Source organism: Sminthopsis crassicaudata, chromosome 4 (genome assembly GCF_048593235.1).
Source record: "Sminthopsis crassicaudata isolate SCR6 chromosome 4, ASM4859323v1, whole genome shotgun sequence".
NCBI lineage: Eukaryota > Metazoa > Chordata > Mammalia > Dasyuromorphia > Dasyuridae > Sminthopsis > Sminthopsis crassicaudata.
Genome location: NC_133620.1, coordinates 186,483,196 through 186,508,150, shown reverse-complemented (window position 1 = coordinate 186,508,150; position 24,955 = coordinate 186,483,196). Strand labels below are relative to the sequence as shown.

At 32.7% G+C, this 24,955-nt stretch overlaps 1 protein-coding gene across 1 annotated transcript in view; it reads right to left on the bottom strand.

Moving 5' to 3' along the window:
• Positions 1-24,955, bottom strand: part of FRK (fyn related Src family tyrosine kinase) — a 120,232-nt gene that overhangs the window by 45,245 nt on the left and 50,032 nt on the right. The window contains exon 2 of the mRNA XM_074310053.1: positions 5,482-5,603. Within this exon, the coding sequence (XP_074166154.1) occupies positions 5,482-5,603 (122 nt within the window). The remainder of the gene's footprint in view (positions 1-5,481; positions 5,604-24,955) is intronic.

Here is a 24,955-nt window from a genome sequence, read left to right as displayed (position 1 = left end):
AACCAGGAACATGGAATATTCCCTTCAAGGAGAAGTTGTACAAACTATTGAATTAATAAATAAAACCAAGAGTTGGTTTTATGAAAAAGCCAATAAAATAGATAAACCTTTGGTAAATCTGATCAGAAAAAAGAAAGAGGAAAATCAAATTGTTAGTCTTACAAATGAAAAGGGGGATCTTTCCACCAATGAAGAGGAAATTAGAGAAATAATGAGTTACTTTGCCCAACTTTATGCCAATAAATTTGATAACTTAAGTGAAATGGATGACTTCCTCCAAAAATATAGGCTTCCTAGATTAACAGAGGAGGAAATAAATTGCTTAAATAGTCCCATTTCAGAAAAAGAAATAGAACAAGCTATTAATCAACTCCCCAGGAAAAAATCCCCTGGACCAGATGGATTTACATGTGAATTCTACCAAACATTTAAAGAACAATTAGCCCCAATGCTATATAAACTATTTGAAAAAATAGGGAATGAAGGAGTCCTACCAAACTCCTTTTATGACACAGACATGGTACTGATACCTAAACCAGGTCGATTGAAAACTGAGAAAGAAAATTATAGACCAATTTCCTTAATGAATATTGATGCTAAAATCTTAAATAAGATATTAGCAAAAAGACTTCAGAAAATCATCCCCAGGATAATACACTATGATCAAGTAGGATTCATACCAGGAATGCAGGGCTGGTTTAATATTAGGAAAACTATTAGTTTAATTGACCATATTAATAATCAAATTAATAAAAACCATATGATCATCTCAATAGATGCAGAAAAAGCATTTGACAAAATCCAACATCCATTCCTACTAAAAACTCTTGAGAGTATAGGAATAAATGGATTATTCCTTAGAATAATCAGGAGCATATATTTAAGACCTTCAGTAAGCATAATATGCAATAGAAATAAACTGCAACCTTTCCCAGTAAGATCAGGAGTGAAACAAGGTTGCCCACTATCACCATTACTATTCAATATAGTACTAGAAACGCTAGCCTCGGCAATAAGAGCCGAGAAAGAGATTCAAGGAATTAGAGTAGGAAATGAGGAAATCAAACTATCACTCTTTGCAGATGACATGATGGTATACTTAGAGAACCCCAAAGACTCTGCTAAAAAGCTATTAGAAATAATTCAGAATTTTAGCAAAGTGGCAGGATACAAAATAAATCCACATAAATCCTCAGCATTCTTATATATCACCAACAAAATGCAACAGCAAGAGATACAAAGAAAAATTCCATTCCAAACAAATGTTGAGAGTATAAAGTATTTAGGAATCCATCTACCAAAGAATAGTCAGGAATTATATGAGAAAAATTACAAAACACTTGCCACAAAAATAAAGTCAGATTTAAATAATTGGAAAGACATTCAGTGCTCTTGGATAGGCCGAGCGAATATAATAAAGATGACAATACTCCCCAAACTAATCTATTTATTTAGTGCTATACCAATCAGACTCCCAAGAAACTATTTCAATGACCTAGAAAAAATAACAACAAAATTCATATGGAAGAATAAAAGGTCGAGAATTGCAAGGGAACTAATGAAAAAAAAGTCAGAGGAAGGTGGTCTAAGTGTACCTGATCTAAAGCTATATTATATAGCAGCAGTCACCAAAACTATTTGGTACTGACTAAGAAATAGAACGGTAGATCAGTGGAACAGATTAGATACAAAGGACAAAAAAGGGTACATCTATAGCAATCTAATCTTTGACAAACCCAAAGATATCAACATTAGGGACAAAAATTCATTATTCGGAAGAAACTGTTGGGAAAACTGGAAATTAGTATGGCAGAAATTAGATATGGACCCACACTTAACACCATATACCAAGATAAGATCAAAATTGGTCCATGATTTAGGCATAAAGAATGAGATCATAAATAGATTAGAGGAACAGAGAATAGTCTACCTCTCAGACCTGTGGAGGAGGAAGGAATTTATGACCAGAGGAGAATTAGAGATCATTATTGATCACAAAATAGAAGATTTTGATTACATCAAACTAAAAAGTTTCTGTACAAACAATACTAATGCAAACAAGATTAGAAGGGAAGTAACAAATTGGGAAAATATTTTTAAAAGTAAAGGTTCTGACAAAGGTCTCATTTCCAAAATATATAGAGAACTGACCCTGATTTATAGGAAACCAAACCATTCTCGAATTGATAAATGGTCAAGGAATATGAACAGACAATTCTCAGATGATGAAATTGAAACTATTTCCACTCATATGAAAAAGTGTTCCAAATCACTACTGATCAGAGAAATGCAAATTAAGATAACTCTGAGATACTACTACACACCTGTCAGATTGGCTAAAATGACAGGAACAAATAATGATGAATGTTGGAGGGGATGTGGGAAAACTGGGACACTGATACATTGTTGGTGGAGTTGTGAAAGAATCCAGCCATTCTGGAGAGCAATTTGGAACTATGCCCAAAAAGTTGTCAAACTGTGCATACCCTTTGACCCAGCATTGCTGTTATTGGGATTATATCCCAAAGAAATACTAAAGAGTGGAAAGGGACCTGTATGTGCCAAAATGTTTGTGGCAGCTCTTTTTGTTGTAGCTAGAAACTGGAAGTTGAATGGATGTCCATCAATTGGAGAATGGTTGGGTAAATTGTGGTATATGAAGGTTATGGAATATTATTGCTCTGTAAGAAATGACCAGCTGGAGGAATACAGAGAGGCTTGGAGAGACTTAAATCAACTGTTGCTGAGTGAAATGAGCAGAACCAGAAGATCACTATACACTTCAACAACAATACTGTATGAGGATGTATTCTGATGGAAGTGGAAATCTTCAACCTAAAGAAGATCCAACTCACTTCCAGTTGATCAATGATGGACAGAAATAACTATACCCAGAGAAGGAACACTGGGAAGCGAATGTAAATTGTTAGCACTACTGTCTATTTACCCAGGTTACTTATACCTTCGGAAGCTAATAATTAATGTGCAACAAGAAAAAGGTATTTACACACATATATTGTATCTAGGTTATATTGTAACACATGTAAAATGTATGGGATTACCTGCCATCGGGGGGAGGGAGTGCAGGGAGGGAGGGAATAATTTGGAAAAATGAATAAAAAAAAAAAAAAAAAAGGAGAAGTTGTACAACAAGGCATAATTGGGCACAATGGGTCCAGATAACAAGTAAGTATGTTTTTGGAATATCTAACTAATGACTCAAAGCAGAAATAATTTTCCAAAACTTAGGGCAATATTTGTATTGGCACTGAGCAAATAGACCATAATTTCTTGATCTCTTCCCCTTGCTTGAATGAACCATCTAGGAAAAATTATAGACATAAAGATAGGGACCTAGCAATTCCAGAAGGCAATTTTATTTTTATCCACTGAATACTTCTGTGTTTACCCAATATGCTAAGTTTTTGGGTTACCAAACTGTATTTTGTAGGATTTCTGTCTCCTCATATAATCTAGTATGCATAATACAAGGATATATGTGCTATCTAGAATTGAATCTGCTCAGTATAAGGTATGCTCTTTGAATGCAAAGATTATTTTTTCTTTAATATTTTTGTTCCCAAAACATAAAAACAATATCTTCAGAGACTAGGTGCTTAATGGATTCCTTGTTAGATTAGATTAGGATAGACCAACCTCTCTCTCTCTCTCCATCTATGTTTTATAATAATGTGAATAGAGAATCCATTTAAAAATTTAAATGCCAGCAAGTTTTCCTCTAAAAGGCTAAGTATGGTATTGCATATTATATATAATAATTTTTCCACTTGAAAATAATCTTAATTTTCTCCATATCCTAAATTTTCCAAACTTTATCTAACACACGACTATTATGTAACTCCAAATTAATCCCAAGATTGAAGTATCATTTACAAGTTTTGACAAGATATTTTAAGTGCAATAGTATTCCATGGCTAAATTACTTCAGAAAAAGCTGATGGGCAGAGTAATTTCTCTAAAATTTGAAAGGAAAAAAATGATCACAGAGAGAAGGGAAGATATTGTAAAAGAGATGAATGAGACTTGACCTCATCCTTAGAATCACAAAATCATAAAATCAAGTCTAGTATTAACCTCAGAGGTCCTCTCATTTAATCTCTTCATTTTAATTTTTCTTTCTGTCTCATGTAGTCATTTTATCCATTCTATCTTTCAGGGAATATATTATAAGTAAATTATCTTTTACAAATAAAAACCTGAAACCTACAAACAGAAAATTTGGCTGAGGTCACATGAGAAATAAGTAGCATAGGTAAGATTCAAATACAGATCCCTTGGCTTCAAATTCAGTAGATTTTCCATCCTGGAACAGTTTATTTCAAGAAAGGATATTCCACACTAATGCAAAACATTTCTAAAAAACATATAATTTTGTAAACAAAAATCATATAAATACAACAAAAAGGAGAATGGGGGTTCCTTCTGTTTTTTGAGCACTGTAGCTATATATGTAACTAAGTTAACAAAAAGTTGTAAGTATGAGAAGCTATGTAATAATTAATTTCCCACAGGTAATGAGATTACTTAAAAATATTCAACGACAGCATTCAAATTAGTGTTCTATTTACTGTTCAACAGCAAGTAAGCAAAGTTAATCTAAATTGTAGCTATACCAATTTGATAATTGTGTAATATCTGACTCTTTCACATCTTTTCCTTCTCAAAGGCAGAGATGGGTAGATGTAAACTGAATACATTTATTTTTTATATTTGTATTTTGACTGCATAGAACTTATGTAGAGTGATGTTTTGAAATTATTTATTCTTAGCTATAGATTGAAATTCTTTACTACTTATGCCATTACCCCCAAGAATTATTATAATATATTTAAGTTCATTGCTTTTACATGAGTAATGAAAAGATCAGAGTTTAAATGAACACTTCCATAAAATAGATTTAGGGCAAATGAAGCTCCTAAGCCATACAAGGGGGTCTAAAAGTCTTACTGTAGTTTTAAGCTTTAACAGCTAAGGATTTTTGGAATGTTGTTCAATCATTTTACAATTGTGTCTGACTCTTCATGACCCAATTTGGGGTTTCTTGGAAACAATACCAAACAGATTCACCATTTCCTTCTTCAGCTCATTTTACATATGGGAAAACTGAGGCAAAGTTAAGTGACTTGTTCAGGATCACAAAACTAGTCTAGTAAGTGTCTGAGACCAGATTTCAACTCAGGAAAAAGAATCTTCCTGACTCCAGGTCTAAAGTTCCAGACTCCATACCACCTAGCCACCCTGAAAACTGTCGTTTTGGGGGGGGTATTTTTTACTGAAGCAATTGGGGTTAAGTGATTTGCCCACCAGCTAGGACATGTTAAGTGTCTGAGGTCACATTTGAACTCAAGTCCCTTCTGACTTCAGGGCTGGTGCTCTATCACCACACCACCTAGCTGCCCCAAAAACCTATAGTTAATTAATAAATCCCTCCTTCTTTATTTCCTGTTGAAAACTCCATACCTGAAAGGGAGAAGTCTCCTTTCTGAGTTTCACTTTCTCTAATTAGGAAGGCACCATTCTGGTTTCCTGGGTACAGAAGTTGTTTTTCTGCATCTACTCGCTTGATTGAACCAAAGAACCACCTATAACAAAAAAATATATATATTTTAATTATCCAGTAATGCTCTGCCTTTCAAGAAAGAACAAGATATTTAGTAAGAATGAGTCTTGAAGTTTAATTGTGCTTTGTGTTTTCTGTGATTTTATAAAGTATGCCTAAAATGCATTTTGGTAACTTAGCACATAGGCACATAGATGTCAAAATAAATTTGGGAAATTGAAAACAAGAGGTAGAGTTGTTATTGAGATTCTGGGTTGAATGGCAAAGTAAGGGAAGCTTTCTGTCAGTGCTCCCTCTCCTCCCTCTCTGGATCCACCCCAAATTAAAACACTGCCTTATTTCTTTCTCTCTTCTAGTGTTTTGATGTGGCTCTTTCATTCCCTAAATGTAGCCCCTCATCAAAGTGCTCCAAAATTCAAAGGATCTTAGAACTAGAGTTGGAAGAGAACCAACCCCTTAATTTTAAATATGAAGAAACTGGAACCCAGAGAGTTTAAGTTACTTGCCTAAGGACACAGAGATAGTATCAGAGATGGAATTTGTATGCAAGTATCATAATTCCTGAGTCAAAGCTCTTTCCACTTAATCACACTATTTTCCCAATTATTCCTTAATCCTATGATCTCCTTACAATTAAAGTTCACATTTTGTAGAAGTAATCTTTTAGGAAAATAAGACAAAATCATTTACACTAAAGTATGAATAGGAAATCCAGGTGAGTTTTATATTTAAAAAAATTATTTTTATATTTTCTAAAGTTTCCCTTCCAAGGAATATCTAACTGATGAACATAGCAGAAAAAATTATTTAATAAGTGAGCCATTCTGGTCCCATTTGCATGCATTAAGCCAATAGTGTCAAACTTAAATTGCAATGATGACCACTAAATATAAGTATCCTTAAAGGCATAAGTTGACTTAGAAAGAAAGCCACATATTGATAACAACTGTGTTGTATTGTATGTTTGCTTATTTTTTTTAAATATTTCCCAATTACATTATAATCTAGTTCAGGTTCTACTCAGAAGTACTGTGGCCCACATTTTGATAGCTCTCCTCTTATTACTATTGTGATTGTATTACTATTACTATTATAATTGTATTACTATAACTATTATTACTATTGTAATAAATAATGTGCCAAGAAACATGCCAAGCATTAAAAGTTGCATACCTATCAATGTATGCATCAGTATATGTACCTATCATAATTTTTTTGTAGAAAGGCTGAAAGTGATTATGAAGAAAAAAAAAAGGACACATATCAATCAGTTAAGATTTGTATTTTCCTTACCTTGGTCTTGTTATAAAATATCTCTTGTGCATGCTTTCATCACTTTAATTATGAAGCAATAATAAAATACATCAACTACGTTCAATATTCTATTGATATATTTTATGTAATAGATTAAAAGTTTAGTTGGATACTGTGTTTTACTTTATATTGTATAGTATAGAATTATGTATTGTTTAATAATACATTTTTCTTGACTTTCTTAGTTTCTGGCATAATTTATAATAACAATGTCAAAATTTTCAAAGAAACTGGTTTTATAATTTTGTCTAGTCAGCCATGTTAAATTTAAGAGAACTTAGAAATCTATTTTTTTTTCTAAATGAGGGAACTGAGACCTAGAGCTTGAGATAAATTAATGAAAAGGCATTATTAAGCTCTTAATATTTGCAAAGTATTATGAAAAGCACAGCAGACAACAAATAGATAAATAAAATAGTTCCTGGGTTTCAAGAAGCTCACATTCTAACAAAGAAAATGACAAATATAGGCTTTAACTGCAAGCTACAAGGCAATATCATTGCTACAAATAAAATAATTTACATTTATGACGTTGAACCACTTGATAATGCTAAGGACTTTGATCCAAAGAAGTTCCAGGTATCTAGTAATTATGGTTAATACATGCTGACATAATTGCCAGGCTACATTTCCACAAGGGTTATTTCCCAAGATGATGGTTTCAAGGACTGGGTTGGAAGCAGGATTAATGATCTGTAGTCCACCTGTCATCTACAACTATTAATTAAAATTTGACATGGGAAAAGGGTGATTAAGGAATGTGGATACTTTTTTCCCAGGTCTCCTCAGTAATGCCTATGGAGCTTAGGCTAGAAGTGGGGCAGTGACATTGATGACTCTGCTATTGTCAGATCTCTTAGGAGCAGGGAACTATTATAGATTTATATATTGGGATTATAGATTTGGAAATAGGAAGAGAAGCTAGAGGGCATTTAGTTCAACCTCTTGGCTTTACTGATAAGGAAATCTTAGTTTAGAGAACACAGTGACTTGCTGAGTTCACGTAAGTAGAAAGTAGCAGGATTTGAACTCAGGTTCTTTGATTCCAAAGCCAGAATCTTTTTTCACTGTATAAAGAATTGATAATCCAAGTTAAAAAAAAAAAAGTATGTTTGCAGATGTAATCAAAGACTTTTAAATTTGAGCCACAAGTGCATTATGTTTCAGTCTTTGAAAGAGATGTGATCATTGAACTACTAGCATCAATCTCTGAATAACCAGATGATGAATGCAATGAGTACATGCAAGACTTGGAGTTGGGAAGACTCCTTTTCCTGAGTTTAATTCAGGATTAAATGATTACCAGCTGTGTGACCCTGGGCAAGTCACTTATCTCTATTTGCCTCTGTTTTCTCATGTAAAATGAGCTGGAGAAGGAAATGGCAAACCACTGCATTATCTTTTGCCAAAACTCCAAAGGCATCACAAAGATTTGGGCATGACTGATAAGACTAAATAACAGCAGTCTTTGAGTGGAGAGTACAAGAGACTAAGAGACAGAATTGAAGAAGGGCAAATGCTCCAGTTTTTAAAACAAGAAAGGAAAGGGAATCCTCAAACTAAAGGCAATGAGCATTTTTTTTTTAATTCTTGAATTCAAGGGCATATTATCAAAGGAATAGTTAATGAATATCTGAAAAGGGAAGCACTGTTCACAATGTGCCATTAAAAGTTCTTCAAGAACAGATCAATACTATCTCACGCGGCAAGGGACAGACTTGTGGAAGGGAGAGAACTTTTAAGCTTAAAATTTAAAAATACATGATAATTTAAAAAATAATTTTAAAAGAATAGGTCATACCAGATTAATGTTATTTCCTTTTTTGAAAGGATTGTTAAATTAGTAGATTAAGAGAAAGCTGAAGCAAAGCATCTGGTAAAGTCTTTTATGCTATTCTTATGGAAAAAATTTCAATATAGGCTAGAATAAAAGATAATTAAAAGAGTTCAGAATTGGTCAGATGACTAGACCCAAAAAATAGTCAATCCCTAATGGTTCAAGGTGAACTTGGAAAGGATTCCCCAGTGAAAAGTCTCAGGGATCTGTATTTGGCCCTGTATTAATATTAAATTAAAATTTAATCATGATTTAGATATGCTAAGGACATACTTGTCAAATTTACAAACGACAAAAATCTGAGAGGACTAGCTAACAAAAAGGCAGATATAGAGTTCAATAATGACTTGAAGGGCTATGTCACTGGAGCAAATCAGTGAGTGAAATTTAATTATGACAAATGCAAAGTCATATTTCTCTTTTTTAAAAAAGCAATTTTACAAGAAAAGGGCAGAGAAAACATGCGTAAACAAATGTTTGTTGACTGACTTAAGGATTTTTGTAGCTAGAAAACTGTGACCCTTAAAAAAAATGTGATAATGAAATTGAAACTATATCCACTCATATGAAAGAGGGTTCCAAATCACTACTGATCAGAGAAATGCAAATTAAGACAATTCTGAGATACCACTACACACCTGTCAGATTGGCTAAGATGACAGGAACAAATGATGATGAATGTTGGAGAGGATGTGGGAAAACTGGGACATTAATACATTGTTGGTGGAGTTGTGAAAGAATCTGGCCATTTTGGAGAGCAAAAAGTTATCAAACTGTGCATACAACAGTGCTACTGGTGGGCTTATACCCCAAAGAAATACTATGGAGGGGAAAGGGACCTGTATGTGCCAAAATGTTTGTGCCAGCTATTTTTCTAATGGCTAGAAACTGGAAGATGAATGGATGTCCATCAGTTGGAGAATGGTTGGGTAAATTGTGGTATATGAAGGTTATGGAATATTATTGCTCTGTAAGAAATGACCAGCAGGATGAATTCAGAAAGGCTTGCCGAGACTTGCATGAACTGATGCTGAGTGAAATGAGCAGAACCAGAAGATCACTATACACTTCAACAACAATACTGTATGAAGATGTATTCTGATGGAAGTGGATATCTTCAACATAAAGAAGATCCAACTCACTTCCAGCTGATCATTGATGGACAGAAACAACTACACCTAGAGAAGGAACACTGGGAAGTGAATGTAAAATATTATCACTACTGTCTATCTACCCAGGTTACTTATACCTTCAGAATCCAATACTTAACGTGCAACAAGAAAATTGGATTTACACACATATATTGTATCTAGGTTATACTGTAACACATGTAAAATGTATGAGATTGCCTGTCATCTAGGGGAGGGAGTAGAGGTAGGGAGGGGAAAATCTGGAAAAATGAATACAAGGGATAATGTTATAAAAACATTACTCATGCATATATACTGTCAAAAAATGTATAATTATTAAATTAATAAAATAAAATAAAAATCTGAAAATTTTATATGAGTCAACAGTAAGATATGGTAACCTAGACTAATGCATTAAGGAAGTGAGAAAACTGCTGTACTTTGACCTGTTGAAACCACATCTACAGTCCTGTATTACATTCTTGGCACTATGTTTAAAGAAAGACAACATGAAGGTGGAGGGTACACAGAATTAGGACTTCAAGAGCCTTTATTATATGAAGATAAGGTACAAGAACTAGAATATTTAATCTGGGAAAGAAAAGACTTGCAGGGGGAGGGAGGAAGGTTTATGGAAGCTTTCTTAATTTAAGAGTGGTGGCTTGGAAACAGGAATAGATCTGTTTGCTTGAAGAAATGGCTAGAAGTTTTAGAAAGACAGATTAAGGTTTGATATAAAGAAAATTCTTCTAATATTTTCATAAGACTAAGATTCATGGAATACTAATCTTAAAAGAATTATAATTGAGAACCACCTAAAGAATTATGAAGAGATATGAAGTAGGTGTGAATGGGCTCACAATCAATCAGTAAATATTGCAAATGAGAAATTATGAAAGAAACACAGAGAGGGACAATGCAAAGAAATGTAGGAATGAAATAAGATAGACTAACTATGGTAATGTTGACCAAGGAATAACCAATTGATGTCCTAAGTGTTATATTCATATTCTTGAGATATCAAACAAAACAAAAAAGACCCCGGCAAATTGAGTTGGACCAATAAATCAAATTTATGGGACTACATCTTCAAGAGTCACAGAAGATAGCAGGCATGGATGGACTGCAATATGTATCATTGAAGGGCATGGGTAGGATCATATGTTTTGTAGAATTTCAGTAAAGTGAGGAAAAATCTTCCTAACAACTAAAGTTATCTAAAAGGAAGATGGAATGCCATGAGAGTGGTAGATTCTCCCTAAATGGAAATCTTCAAGAAAGGACTATAGGTAACTCATGGAATTTGTAATATAGAAAATTCTTATTCATACTGGAATTGTACTAAATGATTTCTGAGACTCCTTTTATCTTTGACACTCAGTGATTCTGTAAATGTGCCTCTCTCTAACTTGTTCCTATTCTTTTGGCCACTTGGCCCAAGAAGAACAAAACTAATCCTTCTTCCTCATGATGGCCCTTCACATATCTGAAGATAATAGTTATCATGCCCCACTCTACTCTCCAACCTAAATATATGGATATTTTTAATTTGGAGCAAAGGGGCAATGTAGGGTAAGGTATGCTTCTATTATCTTACAGTTTCCTAGAGATATCAAGAGGTTGAGAGTATTCAATCACATAGTCAATCTCCTTCAGAAATTCAAGTGCAGGTTTTCTTGACTGAGTACCACTCTGTCGTCTATCCTACAGTTCAGTGGCTATACTGCTGGACCGGTAATCAGGAAGATGAGTTCAGTGACTGGTGAGCTGTGTAATACTGGGCAAATCATTTGTCTACCTGAGTTTCCTTCTATAGCATCTATATCTCGGAGTTGTTGTGTGGATGAATTTTTTTAATGTAAGCACTTTGCAAACCTTAAAACACTACATAAATGCTAATTGTTAGTGTTGTTTAGTATAAGAAGTGGAATTTTTACGCAGGTTTCCTTGACTCTAAATTCAAGACTTCAGTCACTATACCATAAAACCTAATTAAAGAATGTCTTCAAGAAAGAATATCTACAGTTGACCACATATTGGTTGGTTAATTGGTTGTAGTCCATTTTCCTCAAAGAGAACCAAAATGATATCAGTATGTTGGGGGTCAAGATACACTGTCCAATTGTGAATGATTAGACTAATATGAGCTTGGAAGACTAATAGAGGGAGTCTATATGAACATTTGGAGAAGGATGTCTCTAAATTTGTACATTTTAAATTTCTTTAGAAGTACTGCAATTTTGCTTTGCTTGTAGAGCACAGTGCCTCTTTAATGTGATCCTGCCTTGGGAAGAGCTATGTGTGACCTCCAAGCCATGAGATACCAAGGACCAGTCTGAAGAACACCAGAAGTACTGAAGCAGAACTCCTGCAACTTGGACTACTAACATCTTCACTGGTGAACAAAAAGAAGTAAAGATCAAGACGCATGGGATTTACACTACAAAAAAAAAATGCATATTGCTGAAGAAGAGGGAAGGGAAGAGACATGTGAGTTACAGTGTTTAAGTGAAAATCTCTATAGTTTTTCTCTTCTCTTGCTCAATTTAGTCCTTAAGGAAAACACTGTCTCATAGACTTCAGTGCAATAAGTCTTTATTGTGGACTGCTAACTTTGGTCTCTAGTTTATTCTAGATACTGAGATGAATACTTCCTAATAGTGCTATCTAAAATTAAAATGATCACTGTAAAGGTCATGAGTTCTTTGTCAGTGGAGGTTTTCAAAGAGAGGTTTTTTAGCTACTTGTGTGTATGTTGTTTAAAAAAAAAAAAAAGGAGATTTGTTCAGGTACAGGTTGGATTAGATATCTTCTAATTCTAAGATTCAATAATTTTATAGTCATTTTCTAATGCATATCCAGCACTGCCACAAGCCACTAAAAGATTATTAAATAATTTGCATATTATCCATTTTAAAGCCCAGAAAAATAAATACCTATTCATTTAAAGTAATAATTTTATTTATAAAAATTGCAATTTCTATTTTTTAATATTAGCAAGAGTTGCCTCAAAAGCATATGTCAAAGTATAACTCAATTTTAGCCAAAGTAGATCACTACAGAGTTTGTATAAGTTTAATCATTATAAATCAAGTAAAATACTCATCTAAATATGGGTTGCATTTTTTTTCTCCAAATTTAGCTCCTAAGAAATCTAAGTACAGACTATAATTGCTTTTTTACTAAGAGAATGACAATGAAAAATGATGGTGATAGCAACAGTAACACTAAAAAAGTAATAAAAATCTTTATTTAAATTTAAAGATATGTAATAAATATAAGATAATAATCAATGTACAAGTACTATTTAAAGACCTCTCATTTTAGAGGCAGGAATTATAAGTGAGTGTAGCATATATTTGGACTAATTCTGTAAAAATGAATGTATGCACTAGGAAATAGGAATAATAAGGAAATAATAGGAAAATGGGATAATAAGAAAATCTTATTATATAACAAAGACCTTTTCTCACGTAAATTTTTCTTCTATAATTACCTACCTCTTCCTTACATATAATTGTTCTATGTCTTAACTTCAGCTTTATGTACATTAACAACTTTTCTTTTAAAAAAAAGGCTCATCTGTTTTTAATCCATAGTATTAATGAAAAGGTCATAGTGTTGAACAGTATCATAAGTTAACTTGTCACCTGGAATTCACTTGACTAAGTTTCCAACAGGAAGAAACATAACAAGAAAAAAGTCCCAAATATTTTTATGGGTACTTTAGAATTATATCCCTGTTTTTCACTTTTATAGATGACGCAACTGTGTTTAACTGGCAATTCTATGGGTGTGTGATTGAAAGAATTAATAAGAAAAACAATATTCCACATTATGAACATGTTTTAAAAAGTCATTTTACATGAAACTTTAGCTATACACAAAGTTGCAACTATTTTCATTTCAACCTCTTTAATTCACAGGTGGGCCAAGCCTTTTTTATTCCAGAAACTATCCCAGTTTTGATAAGCAAATGTAAAACTAATCTCTCAACTGCCTTAGTTTCTCTTTACCTTCAATCTCATACTGTTTATGTGCAGTAGTCAAGCCTGAATGTCTGTAATGTAAAGAACATGAACCACATTAAACTTAGAAGCAAGGGTGCAGAGGTGATGGGGATTTATTAGTGTCCAGCCTGGAAAAAAAAAAAACATGAGGAGAAATTTAGATTTGACAAGAGACTGCTGAGAGCAACTGGGATTTGTCACCCAAATATCAACCAATTTTCCAGTTTCATGACATGGCCACCTACCTACACACTAGAGACATGATTTTATTTATACTTAATAAAAATAATTCTCACAGTTATTTGAGAAAAGCATGGAGTAAATTGGAGACTGCCATGATAGAAAACAAAGGTTTCAAAATGTTTAGAGTGATGGAGTTTCTGCAAATCTATGAGGACAAAACAAAAATAATTAGAATCTGAATCTATAAAAGCAAGGTGAAAAGGAGAAATGACTGAAGTCTGTAAAATCAAGAAGGGCATGGAATGGATGATAAATTTTCCCTTCACTATTATAAGCATTAGAAACACTCCATGAAGTCGCATTCATTTAAAAAATTTATGTATTGAACTACTCTAATGTTCACAGTAACATTCACAACATGGGAAGCAAAACATCATTGATATGGTTCCTTCCATCCAAAAGTATAATTGAAATCATAAGAAATGTACAAATGTGACTAGGCACAGTGTCTGGCACATAGTAAGTGTTAATAAATATGTAGATTTTTCATATATGTACTCATTCACATGAAAAGTTAATTAACAATATGAGAAAGGTTGTATATGATTGCCCTCAGTCCTGACCCCAAATGGGTCAATGGTTTGAACTTATAAGGCTACAGCTGATTGGTTTCCATGAATGAACTGATTGGTACTATCCCACTTGGGGAATGAGGATTATAAAGGTTGAAGATAGAAAGAAAGACCTAAAGCATTAAATTCAGTTAAGTGATATCTGAAGGAGAAACCAGAGCAAAAAAGAAAAATCATGACAAAGTCTAAAGGGGATGCTAAAATAAGGCTTGGGGACCTGGAAAGCTTCCACCATTGTCACCTTCATTACATCCCATGGCAAATCAGCTCTAAGTAACAATGGAAAATATATGATTGAATATAAAATAAGTGGCATGGACCTGAACAAACCCTGTTTGGCTCAGTTTCTTTATCTGAAAAATGAGCTAGAGAAGGAAACTTTTTGTTTAAAAAAAAAAAAACCTCCTAATAGGGTTACACAAAGTCATACATGACTGTAAAACAACTGAATAGGAACAAAAATAAGGACCTCACTGGATAGTCATAAACAAACCAGAGTTAAAACTTTTGAATATTTGTGATTGGACAGGCTGAAAGCAGAACAGAGGACATTACAGGTGTGAGGAAAAGTGTAAGCAAAAGCACAAAGCTGGGAATGGTCAAGACCCATTTGGTAAACAGTTTGTGTTAGATAAGAGTAAGAGGTAAAGTTAAAAAGACAAAGTTTGGCTTTCAGGAAACAAACATTTGAACTTTACTTTCTAAGTCATGGGGAACATGTCAAAGTATCTAAACAGGGGAGAGGTATGTCAAAGCACTATGTAAGAAAGATTGACCTGGAAACAGTAGACTGAAGTTGGACTAAAAAAGAGACTAGGGATAGGAAGATCAGTTATGATGCAATGAACTGGCCATAAGAAAATAAACATCTGATCTAAAGTTGAAGCTGTGGGAATTGAAAGAAAGGGATACTTTAAGATAAATTGCAAAGAAATAATTGTCAGAACTTGGTGACTGATTAGATCTTAGTAGTGACAGGGAGAAAAGGATGAAACATGATCTAAGATTTTCAAGCACCATTGTCATGATTTGGGGGGAAGATGATAAGCGTGGTTTGATTTGTGCATATTCAGGCAGAAATGTGCATAGAACTAAAAATATATTCTTTTTGAAAGTCCATCATCAAAAGAGCATTTTCTCACCTTAAGAACTTTTTTTTTTAATCCAATCAGAATATGCTTCTTCGGGTGGCAATGAGTACTTTGATCTTAGCTATGTAATTAGAATAAGGACGCTTATGCCATAGGCATGATTGCTTAAGCTAGAGGTTTGAGGTTAGTATTTTTTTCCATAAAAAATTTCTTTAATAAAACAAATTTATCAATACTTATCAACTCAAATGATCAAAAGATAAGGATCAAATGAAATAACATATCTAATGTGCTTTTAAAGCCCATATAATGCTAGTTATGAGTAAATAATATTTAAATATTAAATATATAAACTAAGATTTTGAAGTAATAAATAATAAGATACAAGCAGTGAGTACTTTTCTCACTAATCCATATAGCTATAAATGCTATTCTAGAGTGAATTATATTCCCCAGACCTGAGCAGAATATTTTTCTCTAATTTACCTTGAATCCTAGTCTACTATTCAAATGCTTTCTAATGCATAGTCATAGCACCAGTTTCACATCAAAATAAAATCATTTGGTTATTTTTCTTTAGGTGACAGTAGCTTCCCTTTAATAGCTGCTTACATAATCTCTCCAACTTGATTATGTCAGTATGTATTTTAAAACCTTAATTTCCCCTCATGAACATCGCAAAATCTGTGTCATTTCCTTTAATTTCCTTGTGCTTTCTAATTCAGGCAGATCTAAAAGACATTACAGACATGTAGTAGTTTAATATTCTTGAGCAATATAGATCATTTTTTTAATCTCAGGAATATTTTACACACAAAAAATTATTGAGGACCCTAAAAACTTTTTGTTTATGTGAGTTATATTAATTAATATTTATTATTTTGGAAATCAAAACTAGAAATGTGTTTAAATATTTACATACTAATTAATTTTAATAACAATATACCAACTAAATGCGAACATATTTATGAAAAATGACTATATTTTCCAAAACAAATAGATTGAGAGAAGTAAGACATTGCTTTATATATTTTTGCAAATCCCCTTGATGTCTGATTTAATAGTAGACAACTGGATTCTTATATCTATTTCTACATTCAAACTGCTGAAATATTTTGTTTTGATTGGAGCATATAAAGAAAAATCCAGTCTTACACAGATATGGAATTGGGAAAAGGAGACACACTTTAAAAGGCAAAAATCTTAATATTATTACGAAAATATTTTGACTTCACAGATCCCCTGAATGGACATTCTGATATCCAAGAGTCCCTGACTCATACTCTAAAAAATGCGTTTCAGAATATAAAAGGAAAGAGAAAAGGAAGGAAGGAAGGAAGGAAGGAAGGAAGGAAGGAAGGAAGGAAGGAAGGAAGGAAGGAAGGAAGGAAGGAAGGAAGGAAGGAAGGAAGGAAGGAAGGAAGGAAGGAAGGAAGGAAGGAAGGAAGGAAGGAAGGAAGGAAGGAAGGAAGGAAGGAAGGAAGGAAGGAAGGAAGGAAGGAAGGAAGAAACTATTCCCTTTCCAATGGGTATATTCCTGCTGTAGTTGCTGGTCAAGTGTTATCATAAATTTACATATAATCTTTTTCTAGGGGTCTTCTCTGTAACTACTTTAGCATCCCTGAAAACAACATAACTTGCCCTTGCAAGAAAATACCATGTTCTTCATTCCAATTCATCAGTTGATCCACCTAAATAATTAGAATTAAATCCAGAGTAGCATTCCCCTTGCTCTCTTTGAAACAGCAATTTTCTGTATTCAGCTGCCTACCATAATGTCATGAAACTATTTTAAATGTATTTCAAAGTCTTGCTAAGATGTGTGTGTGTGTGTGTGTGTGTGTGTGTGTGTGTGTGTGTGTAGAGTTCTCTATTAGATATCAAAGCTAGATATAAAACTTTGGGCTTCATCTATAGAAAGGTAATACTTAGGTCAAGAAAGTGGATAATTTCATCTATGAGTAATAAGATATTGAAAAAGAAGAGCATGTGACTAAGGAATGAGCCTTAGGGAATACCCATAGTTAAACTGAAATAGGAGGAAGAAAAGTCAGTTAATGTAACTTCAAGGAAATATCTTCAGGGCAAGCAAAAGGAAATTCTATATACAAAGAGAAATGTGGAAAAATATAGGTGACAATACTGACATTTGTTTTATATTTTTGCTAGAAGACACAGAATAATAAAATTAAATTTGGAAGATATATAACAGGAAATAAAAACCAATATTTTATTTGTCATAAAAATAATATTTTAGGAAGTGAAAATACTATTATGGATTTGAGTATCTAATAAAAAAGAACTAATTGTGAATTGGAAATGATAAATATGGACCCCTCTTGCCAAGGAGGTTGTTCTATAATGTTTCATATAGTACTCAATAGAGTGGAGAAATCAAAAAAGTGACTCAGGCTTAGCTATGACTTAGTGCACTAGTGCCCTGAATTTTTTTTTCTCCTGCTTAGTGTAGCATATTCCCTAAGGAAAGATGGTGTGGACCAAGACAGGCATTTTCTATCCGCCTCAAAGCCATCACTTCTAACTTTCTAACTCCTGCTTCCAATCCAATCTCCCCAATTGCATATGAAGAATCTCCATTATAAGGAAGAAAACCCTCCCTTCAATTTAACCGCTTTCATTTCCTTCTGCTCCTGCCCTTCGTGCATTGAGCAGGAATGCCTTTTATTCAATGATGAATATTTTTACAACTAGTCTTATCCTTTACATACCTATGACTCTGAATTCTGTAGATCATCATCAATTCCCAAAATCTCACTCAACATCTCCTCCTACTAATGTATTTCTTCTTTCTTCCAGTTTCCCCACTCCAAAGTTTTATCTTAACTCTACCAAGCCTTTGCACTGTATCCTCTGTAAAGCTTATTCAGTAGGCATTTTAAATTCTATGTCCCATAAATATCCCTTCATTTTGAATTATTCTTCTCTCTTTTCTCCTGGCTCTTATTGAAAACTGCCTTTCCCCTAGTGAGTTTCCCTGATTACCCTTTCAAGTACTAGCTATATTTGCACTCATTCTCTTAGGCTGATTGAGGCAGAGGAGTTAAAATGCTCCTTATTCTCCATTATCACTTGCAGGTTCTTCCCCTTCCTCTTTTACTCAGTAATATCTCTTCCTTTGAGGTTCATGCTATTCATATCTATCACCCAATCAAAATTCTGGTAGTAGTTGTCTAGAAATGCCCAGATCACTTCCCTTCTTCCCTCAATGAGTTTGATATTTGGCTTACATTTTTGTCTCCTTCCTAACTCCTATTCTCCCTCAAATACTCAGTTCCATGTCCCATGATTAGAATTTGCTCCCTCTTACTTTCTCTTCAGAGAATCCCTTTATTTGGTATGAAGCTCAGGTACCATCTTCTACCATAAAGCTTTCCCCAATGCTATACTGTGCTTCACTATTTTTTATTTATTTCCATTATGTTTACTCTGTTTATTCTCTTTGCATCTCTGGTTAGCATTTTGAGAGTAAAGAATGCTTCATTCTTTGTACTTATGCCTTTAATACCTAGCATGATACATGAAAAATAGTAGCCACCAACAGTAAAAAGGTTTTTTAGAAATACCTTGAAGAATCAAGGTGTGTCATTTGATGTAGTACCCTTTTTTATTCATAAGAAAAAGAAAATGAATGAATATAAAGAAGGTTTTTATTTTAAATTAAAAATGTAATAATTTGAGCCAATATATTTACCTCATTCTTCTAGTTTATAACTACTTGTTAATTTATTGAATTTTAAAATTTATTTTATTTTTAATCAATGGAAAAAATAAGTATTTCCATTACATAATATAATGAAAATGATTGCACATGAAATTGAAAATCTATTATGTACAATTGGATCTTCTTTTTAAATATATGTTATCAGTTAAATTTTTTTTTCATTTTTTTCTTCTTTCTTTCCCTGCCATTGTCCTAGAGATGATTACCATTAAACACAAATAAGTATGTGGGTGTGCGTGTGTGTGTGTGTGTGTGTGTGTGTGTGTGTGTGTGTGTAAAATTTTTCTAAACATAATTCTATTTATCAGTCCTTTCTCTGGATGAAGATAGATTGATTGATTTTCAGCCTAGACCAACAGACTCCAATTTGATTGCTTTCCATACCTAATGAGATTGTGTCCGTATGCATAGGGAGGGCAAAAATCAAATTTACTTTTCCTTACTTCAAAGTAAAAGCAGCATTACTGGAAACCTATTGATGGTTTTTGATAATGTGACGTTATTAAGTGATCCTATACAATGTTGAAAACATAACAAGTAGTAATATTATGCCTAAGCCAGGGAGAGATATAGTTTGGTCATTTAGTAAAGTTTCCTTTTCATCATTTATAGCTGGCTTAGAAGGAAAATAACTAAGGAAAAGTGGTAAACTTTGTACTTTATTAGATACAAGCTAAAGAAATACCTGTTATCTTTCCTTCAGTCATAGAAAGTGCATGTTCATAAAAGGATTAGTGAAGGTTGGAATTTTATCTGAACTCACTTCCTTAAATGCATAATTTCTCACAAAAATATAACTAAGAAACTATACTGTTAGAGATATTAGTTTCAAGTTGACTAATGAGTCATTCTTTCCTTTATGGCCTAGTCTCCATTAATTTATAAAGCTATTACAGTAGAAGTTAAAATTAACCTGCCTGGATAATGAAAATTTAATTAATAGGTTTGACCATGTCATTCTTCTGTTAAAAACTTTTCACTGGCTCCCTGTTGTCTATCAAATAAAACTCAAAGTTCTTAACCTCTCTGAGGCTCCCTTTTCTCATAAGTAAATTGTAAATTATAATTCTTACAAATCTTATGTCACTATGCTAGTGAGGGGGAAAAAAAGATAAGAGAAGAGATTAAAACAATGAGAAGCTCAAGGAGATGGCATAAGAACAGATACATAATTTGTATTCCCTGGAGTTGGAGTTGATAACAGGCCTTTCACTAGCTTGCCTCACCAAGCCAAGGACTCAATATCTACAGAGATAGAAAGTGGTCAATTCCATACCAGCAGTGATACAGTGAAACAGCAAGCAATTGTGAAGAGCATGACCAAATAAAATCACAAAATAATACAATAGAGAAAGGATGAATATCTATCTAGTAAGAATACTCCCTACAGTAAGGGAATGTTATGTTGGGGCAAGGAAGTTGTGTCAGACACACACCATTTCATCAAATCATATTATTTCCCTTTCTAGTGGTTTTTCCCAATCACAAAACACAATTTCAAATTCTCATTGACATTTGTTTTTATTTCAAATTTTAAAAAAAAATCACAGTGACTATATGTCTATAGCCATTCAAAAGGGACAAGCATAAAGAAAAACCAAGTGAATGAAAAAGACAATGGGAAAATATTAATAAATATTATATTATATACATTTCAATAACATTCAATGAAATATTAACAATATTTAATAATAATTTAACAATAAGAAAGGGTTTTAATCATACCTCCAACCCTTACAACCTGAGTCCATGACTGACGTCAGGAGAATCTAAGTTCAAATCCAGTCTTACACACTGTATGTGATCTTGGGCAAATGATTTAATCCTGTTTGCCTCAGTTTCCTCATTCATAAAATGAGCTGGAGAAGGAAATGGTAAACCAGTCCAGTATCTTTGACAATTCACTGAGCCTCACATTTCTCATCTGTAACATGAGAATAATATACCTGAATAAGCTACCTCATATGATTCTAGTGAGGAACAAGTATAGCGTTCTCGGCAAAAAAGAAAAATCAAAATCACTATTTAGATTCAGCTACTATAATTGTAAAAACACATATAGCCAAGATTTTGATGGGAAGTCCCAGTGAAAGAACATCTATGACAGAAAAAGAAAGAAAAACAAAAATACATTTGCACCAGCCTTGTAATACTTACATAGCATTTTAAGGTTTGCATAGTATTTTAAAACATTATCTCAATTATTATTCACAGCAGCACTGGGAGACAGATGTCATGATTATTTTTGATTTACAGTTAAAGAAATGAAGCATATAAAGGTGGTACTTGACCAAAATCACATAGCTAGAAAATCAGGCTAAATTTAAACTCAGATCTTTCTGACTCAAGGTTGTTGTTTGTCCTTCATTCTCAAAGGGGACCATTACATTAGGGAGGTGATGCTCTGACATGCAATGAATTGGATTTAAGTAAGAAAATCTGTGCAAGGTCACCTGCCTCACCTTCCTTTCAGAACCATCTGGGTTGGCCTAGTGGCCAGATATATATCTGGAGTTGCCCTGGATGGAGATTTTCAACAGGTCTCAGTATGACTGAGGCCATACCCTTTCATAGTTTAAATTTAGACTTTAACAGAAAAAAAAAAAAAAAAAAAAAAAAAAAAACCACAAAAGCTTTCAATACATTGGACATATCCTTAAGTGGTAAAAAAAGAATCCATAGGATAATCAATTATATCAATACACCATTGTCATAATTATATCAATATATCATTGTCATCATCTAGAACATTTAAGGATTACAAAGTACTTTCCACAGATAACCTCATTTGAATGAGAAATTTCAGTAAGATTTATTGGTCCTAATATCAGTATGTATAAGGACAGTGAAAAGAGTAATAAGCCTGAAGTCAGGAGAGTCTAGGTTCAAATCCAGCCTTACATGCTGTATGTGATCTTGGGCAAATGATTTAACCCCATTTGCCTCAGTTTCCTCATTCATAAAATGAGCTGGAGAAGGAAATGGTAAACCAGTCCAGTATCTTTGACATGAAAACCCTAAATGGTGTCACAAAGAGTCAGATACAACTGAAAAATAACACTATATAACAGTATGTTTTAAAAAATACTGCCATAATAGGCAGATGATCAACAAGCTGTGCTAAGAATTGTACAAGAGGAGATCTGGTTGAAATTATATCTAATAAAGTGTGCAGCATTTTCAATAGTGCCATGTTGCTAGCTCTCATAAAAGCCCATTCACATACACACACACACACAAACACACACACACACACACATACACACACACACATACACACACACACACACACACACACACACACACACACAGTTTTCCTGGTAGTATTATGTGGGTATGTTTGAATTATGGGATGACATACCATAATTTCAAAAGAATCCAAAAAGCAATGGAAGGACATTGAGTGATGGGTATAAATAGGCTATACCATATTACCAATCTTCAAAGAAATAGCAAGAATAATAATAATAAAAATATAAATTTGATAATTATCCAATATAAAGATGTTCAAATTATATAAATTATATTATTATATAATATTATATTATATAAAATTATATAAAATCATATGATTTTTTCTGAAACAATGAATCCATAAAATAAATTAACAACCACATAGAAAAATTGGTGCAATCATCAAAGTAAGAAAAAACTAATATCAAAACAACTATGAGATTTCTTCTCATAACTAGCAAATTACTAGATCCATATAAAGAACATACATGAAAAGAAAAGAAGAACATAAGTGATATAGTATGAGAAACTAAAAAACAGACAGCCTAAGGAACCGTGGAATATTAAAATTTCACTCAATCCCACAAATATTTATTAAATTCTTTCCATATTGCCATGTGCAATGCATGGCACAAAACAATGGATACAAAGACAGAATGGAATAATCCCTGACATTAAGGGCTTACATTCTACTGTTTAAAAAAAAACTCACAGAGGAAAAGACTTGAATAATAATGAGTCAATCTTCTATTATAGTTACAAATAAAATTCATATAGGATAATCAATCAATAACTATTATCCCCATTTGTGCATACTTTCCCTAAATTTAATAAAAAGCATTAATGATAGAAGGAGTTAGTAAAATGAGATTGATTCAAGTATCAAATGTATGTCCCAAAAGCTAAAGGAAAAAAACATTTATTTCTACCATTGGTGCATTCAAAGAAACAAAATGCAATTACTCCTACACTGCCTGTACAAATAAATTAGATCACAATATATTTTAAAATAAGCCTTTCAATCCCTTTTGTGATTAAACTTTAGAAGCTTAATACTTTTTTTTCCTTTACATTTAGCACATTATCATTGCAACAGCAATTTCAGCATTTTTAAGATATACAACCAAAGTTTCCCATATAAAGGGAAATGTTGTTATCTCCTCTGTCACATATAATTTTAATCCTGATCACGCAACTAATGAATTCTAGTAATTCAATTAATTTTATAATGTTAATTTCCAATATTTCTGGTGAATGAATTGTTCCATGCATTTTTTATTTGAGTCATCTTAAAAATATGAATAATAGTGTCTGTTCTTTAATTTTAAGAAATAATGGCAGAATTCTGGCAAGATGGTAAAATAAATTGCCTCTCATTCTAATTCTCACCCTCAACACTTCAAAGGAAAAAGAAATGGGATAATAAATAGAGAATCTACAATTACTTTACAAGAACAAAAGTAAAGAAACATTCATCTATAAAGTAGAGGTTTCTGGGAAAATAGTAGATAAATTACTGATCTCCATTAATGGAAGGAGTTTTCATAGTGAATTCCCTGTACTCTTAAAATCACAGAAATGGATTCCACACCACCTAACCCTCTTAAAAACAATCACGTAACTTATTTAGCACTAGTTAAAAAGTAGAAAAAAATGTAAGTGAAACAGACTATATAAGTAAGACTCAGAAGCCTGGTATAAAACAAACTATCATTACTGGTGAAGGAGGGATTAATTCCTTATTTAATGCATTCAACAAGAACTACCAAGAAAACTGGAAAGCAATTTAGCAGAAAATAGGTTTAGACTAGCACTTTTAACACGTATTATAATAAGCTCTGAATTTATGTGACTTAAACATAAAACATTACATCATTTTTAAAAAATAGAAAACAGAAAGTGGTGCCTTTAAGAAAGATAGTTACAATGAGAAATTATAAATTTAAAAAGTAGAGAAAATTCACAAAAAGATAATATAGACAATATGACTACTAAAAATGTAAAAGCTTTTAACTGTGAAAAAATCAATGCAACTCTAATAAAAAATACTATGATGTGAAAAAATCTTTGTAAAAATATCATGGAGTAAAATTAATTTCTTAGATATAGTGAATCATTCCTCAATTGATCAAATAATATAAAAAGTTTTCCCAAAAAAGGAAATAAAAAAATTCAGGCATCAATAACCACATAGAATATGC